Source organism: Podarcis liolepis, assembly GCF_965112155.1.
Source record: "Podarcis liolepis genome assembly, chromosome: 10".
NCBI classification, from domain to species: domain Eukaryota; kingdom Metazoa; phylum Chordata; class Lepidosauria; order Squamata; family Lacertidae; genus Podarcis; species Podarcis liolepis.
Window position 1 is genome coordinate 67,997,325 of NC_139562.1, and position 18,357 is coordinate 68,015,681.

At 41.9% G+C, this 18,357-nt stretch overlaps 1 protein-coding gene across 9 annotated transcripts in view; it reads left to right on the forward strand.

Annotated features, from left to right (window-relative positions):
* The first annotated feature begins 12,669 nt into the window (after window positions 1–12,669).
* Window positions 12,670–18,357, forward strand: part of SRPK2 (SRSF protein kinase 2) — an 88,428-nt gene continuing 82,740 nt past the window's right edge. For 3 of the 9 annotated variants that reach the window (XM_083464042.1, XM_083464037.1, XM_083464047.1), the window contains exons 1-2: window positions 12,763–12,929; window positions 13,095–13,188. In XM_083464042.1, the coding sequence (XP_083320168.1) occupies window positions 12,914–12,929; window positions 13,095–13,188 (110 nt within the window). In that variant the 5' untranslated portion in view covers window positions 12,763–12,913. Of the gene's footprint in view, window positions 12,930–13,091; window positions 13,189–18,357 lie in introns of all 9 variants that reach the window. The other 6 variants (XM_083464041.1, XM_083464045.1, XM_083464043.1 and 3 more) reach the window with 4 other exon arrangements.

Genomic DNA, 18,357 nt, shown 5'->3' on the forward strand with positions numbered 1-18,357 from the left:
CATATTTAATGCAAATGTATGCAAATTCAATCTACATTTCCTGTCTCTCTTGCATAATGCTTTTTTTTTTAAGTATCTGAGGCTTAAGTAAGGGAATTAAGTACGAAAAGTGTATGTGGATCATGCGTAAAAATGCCTTAATGTAGGACAGCATCTTAAAATGTGGAGACATCACCTTGCCAACAAAGGTCCGTATAGTAAAAGCTATGGTTTTCCCAGTAGTGATGTATGGAAGTGAAAGCTGGACCATAAAGAAGGCTGATCGCCGAAGAATTGATGCTTTTGAATTATGGTGCTGGAGGAGACTCTTGAGAGTCCCATAGACTGCAAGAAGATCAAACCTCTCAATTCTTAAGGAAATCAGCCCTGAGTGCTCACTGGAAGGACAGATCCTGAAGCTGAGGCTCCAATACTTTGGCCACCTCAAGACTCCCTGGAAAAGATCCTGATGTTGGGAAAGATGGAGGGCACAAGGAGAAGGGGACGACAGAGGACGAGATGGTTGGACGGTGTTCTCGAGGCTACCAGCATGAGCTTGACCAAACTGCGGGAGGCAGTGGAAGACATGCGTGCCTGGCGTGCTCTGGTCCATGGGGTCACAAAGAGTCGGACACGAATAAACAACAACAACAACAACAGATCTCATTCACACTGCTAGCCTTAGAAAAGTGGTATACTGAAAACAAGTATTTTACATGAATGTAATGTAATGTTTTTATTACGTCTATTTAAAAATAAGGCCTGAGGCTAGAACTGTCAAAACAAACAGCAGCCCTGCTTACTCCTAAATCAGACTGTGGTGGTGGCGACTACTTCATAAGAGAGTGCATGATCCAGTAAAAGTTGTTGCTCTGTTCATTTTAATTGAATACTTAAGTACATAAATCTCTGCCATTGAAATGATAGGATTTTAAAGTGCACAGCTTTGGCTAGGTAGGGGGGGTCACCAACCCCAGTACCTGTGGATGCCATGGTACCCACAGAAGCCTTCATTGGTGCCTCTTGCAAGGACCCCAGACTCTGAGTTTTCATTTAAAAAATAAAATAAAATCTGTAGCCCTCCTAAAAGGAAAGTTACGAAGCAAAATGTCCAGGTACCCTTGTAAGCAATTTCTGTGAAATGAGCCGGCATGGCTGCTCCCACATTTCATGTTTTTAGCTAATGAATGTAGAGAGAGCTGTGACTGAGGACCAAGTTCTTTGGACCCCAGGTGACAGGAATCCCTGCAGTACTAAAAAGCTGCTGTTTCTCCCTCCCCTTTAGTGAGCTTTCTTGCTTCTGTCTTATGTTCTATTTCTTGATTCTATGTGTTTGCTGCAGTATTTGTTTTGTTTTGCTGCCTACCAGCTGCACCAAGCAATTGGCAAGCCCTACTTGAGAGGCTTTTTCAATAGGTGTGTTTGGAGTAGGGAAAGAAGGATGGGACTTTGTTGTCCACTGGCGATGTGAACAGTCGGAGGCGGCTTGCTTGAGAAACTATGAAAAAATGGTGGTAGAGGAAGAAACGCAAGAATGCTCCCATTGCTGCATTGTCTATTTTGCTGCCTGCCAGTATGTGGAGCACACAGCTCTTAAAGAGAGGTGAGGACATAGCAACCCTTTCTTGTTTCTTATAGTAGAAATTGTTCCAAAGTTGTTTTTGCTGGCGTGGGGGGGGGGAATGTAGTGTAGAGGCATCATAATGATGATAGAGATAACAATTATAATCTTTTCCCTGGTTGTTACCATGTGGTATTGTTTTTGCAGGTGGAGGTATTTCAGAGGCATCATTATTATCACCATTATTTCCTCTTGTCTGGCTCCCAATATGTTTGGGGAGAGGAGAACACAGTGCAAAAGCAGCAGCAATATTACTAGTATTGTTCATCTACCACTCTCTCTCTATATATATTTTCTGTGTAATTTCCTTGTACTTCTTTTACATTTCATAGCGATAGTAGCAGCAAACAAACAAACTTCCTGGCCAGCATTATGTACAACTTTTTATTTGTAACTATGCATGTGTATGCTGTAGTATGCTATAGTAATTCAAAATAATTTCTGGATTCAATTATATTTTATTTTCTAACTCTAATTTACAGCAGCACACCAGTAATAGACAACATAACAACTCAGCAGTATCTGGCAAAGAAGAAAGTTGTTCAAACTTATTTTTTTGGGAAAAATAAAAGCGTTTTTCCATATTACAACCCTTTTATGTTTCCATTTATTTTCTTTCTTTCTTTGCCCTTTTGGAGGCAGGAGCCATTTTGTGTTTGGCCACAACCCTGGCGGCAGTCATTTTGTGATCAGTGCCCTTAGCACTTTCCAAAATTCCAGACACAAAAGGGTTGATAACCTCTGGGCTAGATCATGCCAAGTGCCAATTACACAACTGATTTTGCCAAGAGATACCTGTTTGCCAACTTGTAAGACAATAATATTTCTAGTGATAACTGGATCCAGCATTATTTCCTATACATAAGAAGATACAAAAAGTTAATCAAAACCACAATTAGTGCCTATCCATAACAAATTAGCTATCTAGTTATTTACTACTACATGGTCTACCTAAATTTTAAAAATACAGTTAAGCTCAAAAACTTGGGAGAGCACATACATATTTATTTCAGTTTCTTTCAATTAATGCATGAATGGATGTCCCTCTTCAGACATGTTTGTATATACTATTATATCTTTTTACCACCATTTCTCAACTGTGGGAGCCCAGATGTTGAACTAAAACTCTCGTCATTCCTGACTGCTAGTCTTGCTAGCTAGGGATAATGGGAGTTGTAGTCCAACAACATCTGGGGACCCAAGATTGAGAAGGGCTGCTTTATACTATTATATCTTTATTTTAAAAATCATTAACCTAAATTGAATTCTCTTCTATTGATAAGTATACAATCCAGACTGAATACAAAGCCACAAAACGCCTTGTCAGAGTAACTGATACCGCATTATATCAAGAAGTTCTTTTTACAGATTTAGTTGTGATTTATTTATTTATTTTATGCCTTTGAACAAATAAAAATGGCTGCTACTGCAATCAGAAAGGATTGGAGGCATTCAAAAGTAAAGTAAAGTTCACATGGCCTCCAAAATCTTGGGAGAATAAATACGTCTTCGCCAGGCGGTGAAAGTCCATCTGTGGCATGGTCATCTGTGTTCTGTGGGGAGGGAGTTCCATAGCTGGGGGGCCACCACGGAGAAGGCCTTGCTCCAGGTTCCCGGTCACACCACTTGGTGATACTACAAGCAGCCTTCCACCCTACCTCCCAATACTAGGACTTGGACTGGTAGATCTGGAGAGAGGCATTTCAAGAAATATGTAAGGGGATAATAATAATGTTTAAAATACATATTTTTCTAGGCCGTGTGTGTGGAGGACCAGTTTGCCCATGGGAAAAATAAGGAAAGGAATGGACATACATAAGCGACACACTGGTGAGAGAAAAGGAGAGGCACATGGAGGGAGAATTAAGCTCTAAGAGAATGCATAACTGCAAGCCATGCCCAGGCTTTCACACTGTGGCCAGACTTGGATAACCATAAATCAGCTTAATAAGATACAAAAGAGCATCTTAGCCCTGCACAGAGCCCCTTTGCACCTCTCTTTGCACAAATCAGCATAAAAAACAGGAAGTCTTTCATTAACAAAAGTTTTTGGTCCACACAACTGGAAACTATTCAGTTTTATTTATTTGTATAAAATAGCATACTGCTTGTCATTTATACATACATACATACATACATACATTCATACATACAAACATTGCATACATAATTTGGTTAACAACTTTGGAACAAGCCAGAATATTAAACCATAGGTTGCATTGGTCTTAATATCCTGCCTTGTTCCAAAACTGCTAACCATAGTTTCTTGGAACGGATGAACTAGGAAAGTATTGTCTTTGTAAAACCTAGACTGCTAGCTCCCACTCTGAAGGGAGAAGTCCAAGAGACTTATTAATAACTTGGTTTATTAAGCTTAGACATGACCCTCTGAACTCTCACAGTACAGAGTGCCTTTGTGGCTGTGATCTTACAATTGCCACTAATTCAGTGTAGCAGCTCTTCCACCACCAGACCAATTAAACTAAAAATGACATTAAATATAATTTTGGCTGATGTCTGCCTAGTTTATCTGGTGCAGTTTTAGATCTACATTTTAGTTCCATCAATGCCTGCCTTTAGCAACAAAAAGGCAGGCATTGATGGAACTAAAATGTAGATCTAAAACTGCACCAGATAAAGTTAGAATCTGATGGAAATTAATTCTTAGCGTCACATTTCATATTTAGAAACACTAATAAGAGATTACTTTGTTTTGAAAGCACAGAGGTTGCTGTAGGAGTACAGAGAATTTTCAATGCCTGGAGGCAGAGAGCTGCTGTTTTCCCCAGTTATGTGAAACTGACTAAGTTCATTCATAAGTGATCTTTATAAATACTTAAAAGAGGATTTTTACTGCTTATGAACGCACAATAGTTAGACGTTTTCCATTCTAAAGTTTTTAGTTGCAAGGCCTCCTCATTTATATACTAGATGTAGCTGCAGTCACTGTCATGAATGGCATGTTAATTGACTGCTCCTGTTACATGTATCACAGTAACTGGTTTATATTTGAGTTAAATAAGGTTGCCCTGATTTGATAAGCCAAAAGTAGACTTTGAGAGCCAAACTGTTGGATACGTGTCGGGGGGGGGGGGGGGAAGCATCAGTATCCAGACTGTTCAGTAAATTAGCTTGAGATCTTGACGCTACAAGGGCCTCTTAGCTACATGAAATGGGAACCTATTTGATAGGTGAAGTTTTAATGAGAAGTAATCTTGTATTTCTCTGAGCAAATGCAAGGTTTACTTCTTTTACTATTGTTATACCAGCAGCAACACTATAGCCAGATAAAGTAGGCTGAAACCCAGGAATTAAGAATACTTCATCATTTGTCTCTGAAAGCTGAACCTACAGTTCAATTCTATGCATTGTAGTTACCATGGCTAATGCCCCCTTTTTGAAATGAGGAAATATGGGCTCTCTGTGTGGGTGCTCCACCCTTTTGCATCCATCCACTCCTGCTTAAAATAAGATAAAACCTTAGTCTGCAATTGTACGCTCACTTATTTGAGAGTATGGGGTGTGTTACTTAGCACGGGCAGCAGTTGAAACCAGTTACGCAGATCCCATTAAAAACTCGTGCTAGTTTTTGAAGAAAACGCGACTCAAAAGTTATTTGTGATGTAACATTGATGCTATTATTTCAGGGAGAAGGTTGTATAGTTGAGATTTCGCATGCATCTAGATCGTGTAGCTGCTGCACACATTTCTTCTATATATCTTCTTATATATTGGCTTAACGTTTATGGTTTAATTTTGATGTGGTTTAAACACTGGAAAACATATAAGCAGTCTTTAACCTTAACACTTGGATTGCAACATGTAAGGTTGCTAACAAGACTATATTTAAGTGCCCTCAACCATAACTGATATACCACTTTTATTTCTGGAAAAATGCCAAATGTTGAGAATTAGGACTTGTTTTCTTCATACTGCACGCTACATTACAGGTCAAGTTCTGCAGAGATTACTCTTTTTTTAAGGATCTGTCGCAGGATCACTGTATAAAGCAGCAATTTTAATTGTACAGCATAGCACTTGAGCCACAGTAGCAAGTGTTGTTGTGCCCCCTTACTTACAAGTAGGCCCCATCTATTTATCTACTTCCATTTTACAGTGGTGCCCCGCAAGACGAATGCCTCGCAAGACGAAAAACCCGCTAGACGAAAGGGTTTTCCGTTTTTCGATGTGCTTCGCAAGACGGATTTCCCTATGGGCTTGCTTCGCAAGACGAAAACATCTTGCAAGTCTTGCGATCTTTTTCGCTCCCCCCCTTTTTCTAAGCCGCTAAGCCTTTAATAGACGCTAAACCGCTAATAGCGCTAATCCGCTAAGCCGCTAATAGGGTTGCTTCGCAAGACGAAAAAAACGCTAGACGAAGAGACTCGCGGAACGGATTATTTTCGTCTTGCGAGGCACCACTGTATTTGTTCTTTAAAAACATTACTATAACCTGTAAGCAGCACTAAATAATTAGGAGCACATGTCTCTCATCATAATACATTTTTCCAAAATCATCCAAGTAGCCTTTCAGAAGAATGCCACCAGCAAGCCACTGTAAACTTTTTTTAAAACAAAACAGAACAAAACAATGTATTGTTTTACTATGTTGACATCTCATTAGAATCCCAATTCTGACTCTTTTCATGCCTGCACAGATACAATATGTTACATATGTGCAATGGAGTAACAAAGTCTGTCTCAGTGCCAAGTACAAACGGATTTTTAGATTGTTATATTAATTGCAGCCTTTCACCAAACTTGTTGCAAGAGTTCTTCAAGCCAGGTTGACATAGAGTAACTGCAGGCATGGAGCTAGTCACTGGGAATGAAAAATTGCCAACTCTTTGTACATATAGAAGCTCTTTGTCACCACAGATGCATACAATAGGCATGGAAATGAGCAAAGAGGGAGGCTGTGGAAGAGAAGGGTGTTGGACTGGCATGCTAATGAGGATTTTCATTCCTTCGTTTAGGAAACTCACATTTGTACTTCACATCTGACCACCTAGTAAATAAATACTGTGGTCAAGATCCAAGCAGTCCCTTGATGTTTGCCCAGGGATTTGCGCAGAGTTTCTCTCTTTGCTTTTAGCCGCAGCCCCTTCGGAAAGTCTCCTGGGGCTCAAAAACAGTTTCCTAAAGGCAGGATACATGGAGTCATGTGACTCTTTGGATCGGGACTGGCATCAACAAAGTTTTGGTCAGGCCAGGCAACAGTTGAAAATGCATTTGGGCAGCATTTTCCATGGGCAAAGTATTTGCTAGTCACCAAAGTCAAGTTAGGCAACACTTGAGACTACAGTGGTACCTCGGGTTACAGACGCTTCAGGTTACAGACTCCGCTAACCCAGAAATAGTACCTCGGGTTAAGAACTTTGCTTTAGGATGAGAACAGAAATTGCACAGCAGCAGCAGGAGGCCCCATTAGCTAAAGTGGTGCTTCAGCTTAAGAACAGCTTCCTTTTTTTTAAATGAATATTTATTAGCGTTTTCATAAAGAACAAAACATATAACAACAAACACAAAAATAAACAGAAAAAACAAGAAAAATACAAAAATCTAAAACATAAAAAGAACAATTAAAAACACCTGATTGTTCATATACTTATTCTCTTTTACCATGTTTCTCAGACCTCCTCACACCTCCCCTTCTTGTATTCCAATTTGAATTATTGGTTCAGCAAATCCTTGATCTACTTCTCCATTTTAACTTAATTTAATTTTATTATTATTTAACTTTTCTTCTTTCCTCCAATTCCTCAATTTATATTTACTCACTTTATTTTCATTTAATTTAGACCATTTTAAAAATAAAACAATTTCAACTTATTCAATTTTACCCATCCTTTTCCTAAGATTGACCAAAAGTTTCCCTTCCACGTCTTTCCCCATTTCCATGTCAGTAGCAAAACAAAATAAAAATAAAACAAACTATATTTATATACCCTTTGGATTCCCAAACTCCACCCACCCTTTTCCCGGTTTCAGTCCCCAGGTTAAGAACAGTTTCAGGTTAAGAACGGACCTCCGGAACGAATTAAGTTCTAAACCCGAGGTACCACAGTATTACTTTTGATAGGCTTTAAACATGTTGGATGTTGGCCCGTTATGTTGTAACTCCTCACAAATCCTGTGCACTTTACTGAAGACAAGGAGTGGATGTTGATATTTATACAGTTTCAGCCACACAATGCAGTAAACCATGACAGTAAAAAAACAGTGGAAAACAAGGACACACTAGTTGGCATAACAAGCAGATTGCAAACCAATTTAACAGTTGTGGTTGTCCCTAAGGAACTTAGGACACTATAGTTTTGTAGATGTTAAACATCTGTTAGACATCCCAGGGCCTCACATATAATAGTGATTAAACTGCTTTAAATATGCAGTGTCTTCAGGTTCTTACAGAGTAAACAGGGTCATTATTGTAAATGAAGAAAAGCAGTGTGTGGGAGGAGCAATCTTATTCATCATGATGCTTTAAATTTTAAATGTTGGACTGCAGTTATCAAATCACAAATCCAGGAAGGATCTACTGAATTTTGAATTTAATGGGGCAAGCCTGAGTTACTTAGTTTGAGGATTATGCTTTAGTTTCTAGCCTTCATGGATCTAGAAAAAAAGTGCTGACCCATAACCTAAAAACTAGGTTAATGATCCTGTGGGGGTTTTTTGGTAGCACTAGTTTGAAATAGTACAACTTTAATGTTGGAGAGAATCTAGGACAGTCTTAAGACAATTTAGATCCTTTAAGAATAAAGAAAAATGTGTTCTTAATTGGACTGCTCCTGTGATAGTGGATTTAGGATAACTTGGTTGTTCTGGCAGCTGTGGCCAGGCTGCTTAGATATTTAATGTGGCCTTTTGATGTGTCCTGTTTTAATCACTATGGCAGACTATAGCTATGTATTACAGTTCAGTTAAATATGTGCTAATGTGGCTTGTATTATATGTATTATATGACACCAAAGTAACGAAAAGTGTTTAGTTCAGATTCAAACCTCACCTCCACTATTAGCTCACCGGATGACCCCAGGCAAATCACAAGTGTTTCAGCTCTTGAGTCCTCACTCCGCATATGGGGACAATTTATTATGTGTTTGTTGTAAGAACCAAAATAATTCATCCTAAGCATGTTGAACACTTTACATGTGCTGCATAAATGCAAGGTATGATCATGTCAGGGAACTGACATCAGAGCGAGAGGCGAAGGGGAGGCTCACAGATTCTGCTGGCGAAGGACCCAGCAGCAGGTGGAGAAACAGCTCAGTAGAGGGGGAAGCTAATCAGCGCAACACCAGGGAGAAAGGGGGGCAGATGGGGGAATCAGAGGGAGGGCTCCAGGACTCTTCACTGGACGTCAGTGAGGAGAGCCCAGGTCCTCCGCTGCCCACGCCCTCCCTGTGCAGAAGACTCCTGCGCAGTGAGAGGAGGAGGAGACTGGGTGTCAACTTTTATGTTGGAAGAGGTTCAAGAAACGCCCACTGACGGATTCTGCCAGTGACTGAGGCAGCCGCAATGAGCAAGGGCTGTGCAGTCAGAAAGGTTTAACAAGGCAAATTAGCCTAGAGAGGCACCAGTTTACGCACGAGTAACTCATAGCCATTACAGATCACACTGTATTAGTACCTATTTTGGGATACCAATAGGGTTGCCACTTGTCCCTAGAAAAAATGGGATTGTTCCTTTTTTGGACAAAAGTGTCCCCTTTTCCATCTGGACTTCAAACAGAATGCCTTTCCCACATTTTTTAGGTCCTCCTCCTCAAAACGGCAAAGGCAGAAGGTGGGTTGGACAGCTCTTGCCCTTTTCATGGTTGTGATGAGTTGACAGACCCTCCCTAAACTCTACAGCGCTACTTGTCTTCCTTTTATCCTTGCAGTGGTGCCAGCCTTCCTCTGTAGGTGGGCTATCACGAGCCCTGAGAGAGGCGAAGACTGAGAGAGAAACGTGGGGCTACCAGGACCCCTCCTCTTCCACCATGCAAAGTCCCCTCCGTAGAACATTAAAATTGCTTCTTGTGTTTTCAAAATTCAATTTTCAGCTGTCTTAGAAGGATGTAGGATGTAAAAACAACTTATGGAGCTCAACCTGGTCATAAACATAAGTACCAATCTTGGGATTTGGCCATATCTCCACTGTTATCTGTAGTACAATAGTACTTATATTGCCATATTTTATTTTATAAATTGCTTGTTGGTCATTGACCGTATTAAAGATATTTGATTTGATTTGAACTTATGGAGCTCTTCGGTCATTCCAATTAAGCCTTGGGCCAATGTTGGTATTGTATATTGATGTCCAAACTAGACTAGATGATGGGAAATGGGTGACTTGATCTCCTGTGGGTTTCCCCAAAGCTAACAGGGAACATGGGGGTGGGGAGTTGGAATGACAATTCAGATCAGACCACACATAATTAGGGAGAGAAGCCAACCCTTTCCTCACATGTAACTTCCCCTCATGGGGCAAACAGCAGCTTTAGGAGGCAATTTATTTTGGGGAAATGGCATTGGTGATTCCTAACCTTAGTACTGTGGTCCAAAACCAAATCAAGACATCTGCACCTGCTGTTGTACCTTTGACAAAACTCACAAAGAGATCCAGGGCACTTCCAGGCGATCTCTTTATTGAATAATCAACCAGGTTTGTTTGTAGGGAGGTTGGATGATGTGGCATCAAAGCAAATGTTATTTCTCACTTTACAGTGCATTTCCCCGTCATTGCACAAGACCTGCCAATCAACTGTATATGAGCAAGCTTACTTTGCCAGCATATAATGGAATACCACCTGAAAATAGCAACAAACTTGAAGTACCTGTATTCCCACTCATGGATCTTCTGGCATCTTAACTATTTTGACCCTCATGCAGGCGACAGCTGAGACTGGGGCCCTACTGCCATCAGGCAGGGTGGCATTCCTCAGGTAGTATGTTTTGGGGTACAATTAAATTGCAGCAAATTATGGTAATGTTCCATCCACATCCACTATTAGTGGCAGCTGGCCTCTGAATACCAGCTGGGCAGATTGCTGTTGTGCTCAGATTTTGCTTGTGGGCATCTGGTTAACCACTGAGAGAAAAGGTTGCGGGACTAAATGGGCCATTGACCTGATCCAGCCGACTCTTATGTTCTTACGTATTTTAGTCTATTATTATTTTCTACCACTATGATGGGCACCATTTGGATTTTGTCCTGGCACAAAATATGTTGTGGCAGTGACTCCTTCACCAAGGCAAGAGATCTTTATCTAGGGTGTCTGTACACGCTGGCAGTGGCGTAGCGTGGGGGGTGCAGGGGGGGGCCGGCCGCACCGGGCGCAACATCTGGGGGTTAGGGGTCGCAAATCCACGGGTTAGGGGGCGCAAATCCACGGGTTAGGGGGCACAAATTACTTGCCTTGCCCCGGGTGCTGACAACCCATGCTACGCCACTGCACGCTGGATTTTACTGTTTACAAGCCACAGGAAACTCAGTGACATTAGGTATTGCAATGGTGTGCAAAACGTATGCAGCTGTTCCATGCTTTTCACAACTAGGAGAAATTGCCACATGAATGGTTATGGCACGGTGCCCCAGAGTTCATCTACTACCATAGGAAGCTGCCTTATGTCAGACCATGCTCTGGTCTGCCTCAGTGCTGACTATTTTGTCTATTGGTAAGGGAGTCTAAGCAGAGATCATCTCAATCCTGCTACCTGAGATCTCTTTAAAACTGAAGGTAATGAGACCAAGGATCACAGGAATCGAAGCTGAGACCTTCTGCATGCAAGGCATATGCTCTGCCCACTGAACTATGAACCTTCTGTAAAGCCAAACATAATCCACCTGCAAACTAATGATAACTCTACATATGCGAAAGCAGTGTTATAATTAAATGGAAGACCTACTCCCTGTTTTGCAGGGCTTTTTTATACCTGACATGGGAAGGCAGGACCCTGACTGACTTCAGCAATGGGCTGGGGTGTTATTTGAGCTTTTAGGCTGTTGTTTGTTGCTGTTGGCTTTTTGCATTTGTGATATACAGTGGTACCTCGGGTTAAGTACTTAATTCATTCTGGAAGTCCGTTCTTAACCTGAAACTGTTCTTAACCTGAAGCACCACTTTAGCTAATAGGGCCTCCCGCTGCGCCACCGGAGCACGATTTCTGTTCTCATCCTGAAGCAAAGTTCTTAACCTGAAGCACTATTTCTGGGTTAGAGGAGTCTGTAACCTGAAGCGTCTGTAACCTGAGGTACCACTGCATGTGGAACTTCTTCTGTTTGGTTGTGTTCTTTGAAATGTTTTTTTACTGTTCAGTCAGTAGATCAGAAGACTCCTAATCTCAGGGTGGTGGGTTCAAGCCCCGCCTTGGGCAAAAAGATTCCTGCATTGAACGGGGTCGACTAGATGACTCTCGTGGTCCTTTCCCAACTTCACGATTCCGTGATGTTGTCACCTTACTTTCCTTCCATTGTGTTATGTACTGAGTTGAATAGGATCCAAACTGCAGCAGTCTGATTGGTCCTAGAACAATAGGATCCAAAACGCAGCAGTCTGATTGGTCCTAGAACAATAGGATTCAGAATGCAGCAGTCTGATTGGTTCTAGAACAATGCAGCAGTATGATTGGTTGGCAGGAACCACCCAATCATTTTCCAGATAGAAGCGAATCCACAACTTGATTGGCTTACAGTAGAATTCCGGAATTAGCCAATCATGTGCAGCCCATTGTGTAAATAATGTACATTAAGCAGATACTTTGAGGGGACTTTCATTCATTCCTCCTCACCACTATGAGCTGAATAAAGAGCATGAAATCACTTTGCGACTCTGAGTACATTTCACATTGTGAGCCGCCTCGAGCATGCTCTGAACAGTGGAAAGGCGGCAAACGAAACGAAACCATGCGCGCATGTTCTTAAGCGACTGCTTTCAAGAAAGGAGGGCTGCCAACTTTTGCTCATTCCTGTCACTCAGCCCACGTGTTCAGGCACACCAGCGGCAGAAGCAGCGCAGGTTTAATAATAAGCCAGCGGCGGCCGCCAACGCCTTTGCAAGGCGGGACGGCGGTGGGAAGGAAACCTCGGGGGTTCCCTGGCAGGTACCTGCCGCCCTCTCTAGGCCTCCCTCCGGTTGCCTAGCGACCATCCCCCTCCGCCTCCCGCTCGCCCGCCCGCCCGGCGCGGGCCAACTGCGCATGTGCGCCGAGTCCGAGAGCTCCTGCTCCTCAGCCGGCGAGGAGCAGCAGCAGCAGCAGCAGCGGGGCCGATGTGCCGTGAGGCGCTCGGCGCGGCGGCCCCACCACCACGACGGCGGTGTCCTCGGCGATGAGCTCCCGGAGAGGTACCGTGGGCGGGCGGTCGCCTTGGTCCCCCGAGGACGCGGGGTTGGCGGGGCGGGTGGGTGGGTGGGTGGCCGGGGGTCTCCCCGTCCTTTACCTCACGGGGAGCGTGAGGCGCCGCCGCCGCAGCAGCCTCTCCGCTCACCGTCCTCTCTCTCGCCCAGCAGTGCTGGCCCTGCAGGCCCGGAGGCGCCGCGCCAAGCACCCTGCGCCGCCCGGCAGGAAAGAGAAGCACCCGCCGCCGCCGCCGCCACACAAAAAGTGAGTTTCTTCTCCCTGCGGGGGGAGCGCGCCTTTTGCGCGGCTTCGCGGCCCCGTCGCCTCCTCCGGGAAGCTGGGCAAACTCTTCTCCCGCCTCGCGGTGTGGGAGCCCGTACTTTTTTTTTATTTTCTGCCGCCTCGTTGACACGCGTTTTCCTTTTCCTGGCGCTGTTGGGGGTCTCTGCGTGTTTGCGCCGTTTCTCGTCCGGGCGGCCGGATCTCAACGAAGATTTTCTGTGTTTGTGGGTCAGGCTCGCTAGACGAGTTGATGCTGGGATTTCCAGAACAAACCCTTCTCCCTCTTCTCTACATATTGGCTCTTGCAAATTGTGCATACATGTTCCTTTCCTGCCCTGGACAACTACTTTTCTCATGCTGCTCCTTGCAATCGGATGCTGCCCTTCCTGATGTTATTGCATATATGCATTAAGGATTGATGCGTATGCCACCCTGCATCTGAAATCCTAGGGTGGTTCATAGCACAAAGTACAAAATGGGAAAACAAAATACATAATAAGACAAAAACAAAGCAATAACACCCCCCTTCGGACATCATGCTATACTTATACCCAGCCCTAAGGCTGATGACCGGTTACAGCACTTCCTTATTTCAGTCCGAAAACAATTCTATGAATTAGGTCACTGTTTTTGTGGTGAACTAAGATGGAGCAAGAATGGCTAGCCGTCCAAAACAATCTGTTGTTGTGCTTGAGACTTCCCAGTTTTGAAGTCTAGCTCTATATCCCATTAGTCGAGTGGTTCCAAAACTTCTTTATGTGCATTTTAACCTAGTAATGTGTACACAGCTTTTCTATACTGTTGAGTGCTATTTCCAGAAATCAGAATAAATAAATCTCTGTCTTGTTTTATAAGGAAACTTTATTTTACATAGATGCCTGATGTACCGTCTCTCCTTCTGGTTATTCTTTACCATCTTTCTATCCCTTGTCTCTAGGGTTCTTTTGAGATATTTCTATATTTGTATGAAATATATTGTCTCCCTCTTAATATAAGAGGACTTCTGCTTTTAGGAAAGAGTCATTCCTCTTGAGTGCGTCATTTTTACATGATTGATGTTTTTGTCAATTTACTCTACTACTCCACATCAGAATGCTTACAACTTGTTCTTTGGGGAAATTTACTTGTCCTCAATGTAACTGTGTTTTCCCAGGACAAATTCTGCTGATTAATTCTTCCTTGTTAGATGTTCCACAAGATTTGGAGTCCATTGGGTGGTCACCTTATAGATTAGTGCAATATGTTACCACAAAATTTGTATTCTAGACAGTTGCATTTTGCTTTTTGAAGTTGTAGTTATTATCCGTTATGCTATAAACAGTACACATATTCTCTTGGATTTCTTTCCTTTTTCTCATTGTCCCAGTATATAGCATTTGTTTTTGTTGTCTTAGAGTACCATATCTGGCTATACTACCCTTGCCAGTGCAACTGTGGCATAGAATTGGCCCTAAATGTTTCGCTCAGCATAAGTTACAAGAAGGCTGACTCCCATCTTCTAGTGAGTATTGCTGCTGAACTAAAGAGGCTTTGCAAAACACATTTTTTTCCTGAGAAACAAATGTATTGATGTTTAGAGAAAGACTCTTGCTATTGAATATACAGGACTAGCTTATTTCTTGCAAACAAAATATAGTTGTTGTCTAGAGGTCCCTGTCACAAGATCCATAGTAGGTTTTTTGCTTGTACAGTGGTACCTCGCAAGACGAACGCCTCGGAAGACGAGAAACTCGCTAGACGAAGGAGTTTTTCATTTTCTTAGCCGCTTCGCAAGACGCATTTCCCTATGGGCTTGCTTCGCAAAACGAAGCTTGCCCTGCAAGCTCCGGGGATAGCGGGGAAGCGCATCGCTTCTCCCCGTTGCCAGCCCCGCAATCTCCGGGGACAGAGGGGAAGGCGATCTTCTCCCCTCCGCCCCTTGCTTCAAAAGAGGGGACAGAGGGGAAGGCGCGCACACCTTTCCCTCTCTCCCCGGACCCCTTTTGAACCAAGGGGCGGCAACGGGGAGAAGCGATTCTCCCCGCTGCCCCTTCCCTTGCTTTAAAACAGGTCCGGGGACAGAGGGGAAGGCGCGCAGCGCTTCCCCTCTGTCCCCGGACAGTCTCCATAGGAACACATTGATTGATTTTCAATGCATTCCTATGGGAAACCGTGCTTCGCAAGACGAAAAACTCGCAAGAAGAAAAAACTTGCAGAACGAATTAATTTCGTCTTGCGAGGCACCACTGTATTACATTTTCATTTAAGAGATTCCCTCTACATGATCCTTAGTTTGAAAAATCACATTGGCAGATTGAATCTGACCCAGTATTATACCAGTATAAATGTTTTGACCACAAAGCAAAATACAGTGGTGCCCCGCAAGACAAATGCCTCACAAGACGAAAAACTCGCTAGACGAAAGGGTTTTGCAGATTTTGAGCTGCTTCGCAAGACGAATTTCCCTATGGGCTTGCTTCGCAAGACGAAAATGTCTTGTGTTTTTTGCAAGTTTGTTTCCTTTTTCTTAACACCGTTAATACAGTTGCGACTTGACTTCAAGGAGCAACTCATAGAACGCGGTGTGGTAGCCTTTTTTGAGGTATTTGGTGATTTTTGAAGCTTTTCCAAAACTTTTCCGACACCGTGCTTCGCAAGACGAAAAATTCGCTAGACGAAAAAACTCGCGGAACGAATTAATTTCGTCTTGCGAGGCAGCACTGTAATAGCAACACTAATGTCCAAAACAAGTTTCCTTGTTCAGTTTTGCTACCACGTGTCTCCCGCAACATGTTCCGTTAATAATGCCTCTCAGCTTCTGTGACCTTGCCAGAGAATGTATAATTCTAAGGCTCACTCATATAATGCTAAATTATGGCAGTACATGTGAACATGGCTATTAAATATCTGTGCATTGTCAATAATTTTATACATTTGCCTACTCATTTAATACATTTAGTTGTGTAATTTGTTTTCTTGGATGCCCTTCTATGGAATGTTATGAGGTTTCATTGGAATACTTACAATGTTTATTTTTAAAAATTCTTTTATTTTAATGTAATAACTCCCTTTATGAAAATTCATATACCCCTTTTAATATGAACTATCTTAATAATGTTTGCCATGTTTTGAGATAAATTATTATTCTCAATAATCAGTTCTATTTTATTGACTGAAAATCACTTTAAATTATTTACCTGTATTTCAAGAACTGAATTGTACTTTGTCACTGCATTGTTCAACCAGTTAAGTTCCTAGGGCTTGTTCATGTGTTCTGTTTTGCAGAAGGGGAAAGCATGTACACGCAGGTCCTGCTATCTGCACACTATCAGAAAATTCACTTATTCATACTTATAGAATTCTGTCCAAACTTCGCTATAAACTCCACAGATTCACTTATCTGAACAGCTGATTTCCTTACTCCCTTTTTTGTGCTTTGCTAGTTAGCAGCAGCCATTTTTGGACAGAAACCATGGAGAGAGGGGGAAAGAGAGCAGACAAATCCCCGATTTGAAAATTTTTCATAGGAAATAATGGAAATCACGGACTTGTTATGTGAATGCTTGCCTAACAAAATCATTTCCAGGGAAAACATTGTATTTGGTAAGCGGGATCTATGTGTATTACCAATAGGAAACTTTGCAGTTTTTCTGCAGTGTTGGCAGGTATTACTGTGTGTGTTTATGGTTCAGGGCTCAGCATGCCTACAATCTTTAAACATTCATCAGAGGCAATCATAGATTATGTGTATATTGAGCTCCCATGTGATATATATCAAGCAATAGTGAACATAAATTGAGATACGTGCGATCAAATCCTTTTCTCCCTTGCTCCAAATGTTGTGAGAGTGCATAGAAAATGAGGCAAGGATTAGTGGTGAGGATTCCTGCTGGGTGTATTAGTGGAAGGATTAAACTGCAAATGAGTTGATTCAACATATATTAGTATTTTTTCTTCCTGCCTCATCTGCACAGAAGGTGCTGCCTGTCTACTGGAAAACTGTTATTCATGGGTCTGACACTTGGTTTCTCCATCTGAATTCTAATGCTGTGTGTAAACAGAAAAGTCACTTTCTATGTTTGTTTACACCACTGTTTAAATAATGCTGGATGTCTCAATTTTGTGGTATTGCTCTGTAGTGACTGAGAAGATTCTGGGTCTTGGAAAATGTTTAAATAAATTTCTGGTTTAAACACTAGAAATTCAATGTAATAAAAATCTGAAGAGATGTGATTTTTAACATGCATATATATAATTGTTGCTTGCATCTTGAAATCTTGTTGAATCACTTTGATTGCTTTGTATTAGCTAACAGGTTTAAATTAAAATTCTGATTAAATGGGTTGAGCAGTAAACATTAAGGAAATAAGTGTTTTAGTTACATGGGGAAAGATTGAATGGGTCCTTTCTTAATGGAATGAGAGTGAGCTCTGTTGGCCCAGTTTACACTAAAAGGTTGGTGAACTGCTGTTAAGTATATTTTTCTTGAACTATGCCAAAATAGTTTAATTCAGCATAAAACAATGTTTTTATGTATTTGTTAGCTATTTAGAAGTGAAATGGAATACTTTGATATATTCAGTAACAAGAAGAAACAGCTTTCTGTAGCTGTTTGAGACTTTCTTTTAATATGAATTTATTTTTAAATATCCTATTCCTTTCACATTACAGTTTGGGTTTTACAGTGAAACCTGTTATTTATAACATTGGCTTACTCCTGCTGAGTACTGACACATTTCTTAGAGTGCATTTGTATTAATGCTATTACATTGCACTTTTCTTGTTTCACATTAACTCATTACTAATAATGCTATGGCTTCTGCGTAGGATTGAAGATTTATTCTTAATAAATACTGCATTTGGGCAAATACCCACAGGCATTCTAGAAGTTTGAGCAGATCAAGTTTCCACCGTCTATGCTACTACCTGTGTAAATGATCTAACTCTGTGGCATTTCTCCTCTAATGCAGGTCAGCATTTTAAATAATTAGGCAGTTATACATCCTCTCTCCTGTTTACCCCCATTCTCTTAGACAACACTACTGGAGATTCAACTTCTTCTCTGTTTACTGACCTTTAATAAACAAAGAGGGAAGGAGTTAAAAAGAGGGTCTGATGCACTTTGTGCTTCTGTGGAATATAGTAATCCAGCTTTCTAGTACCTCTTTAAAG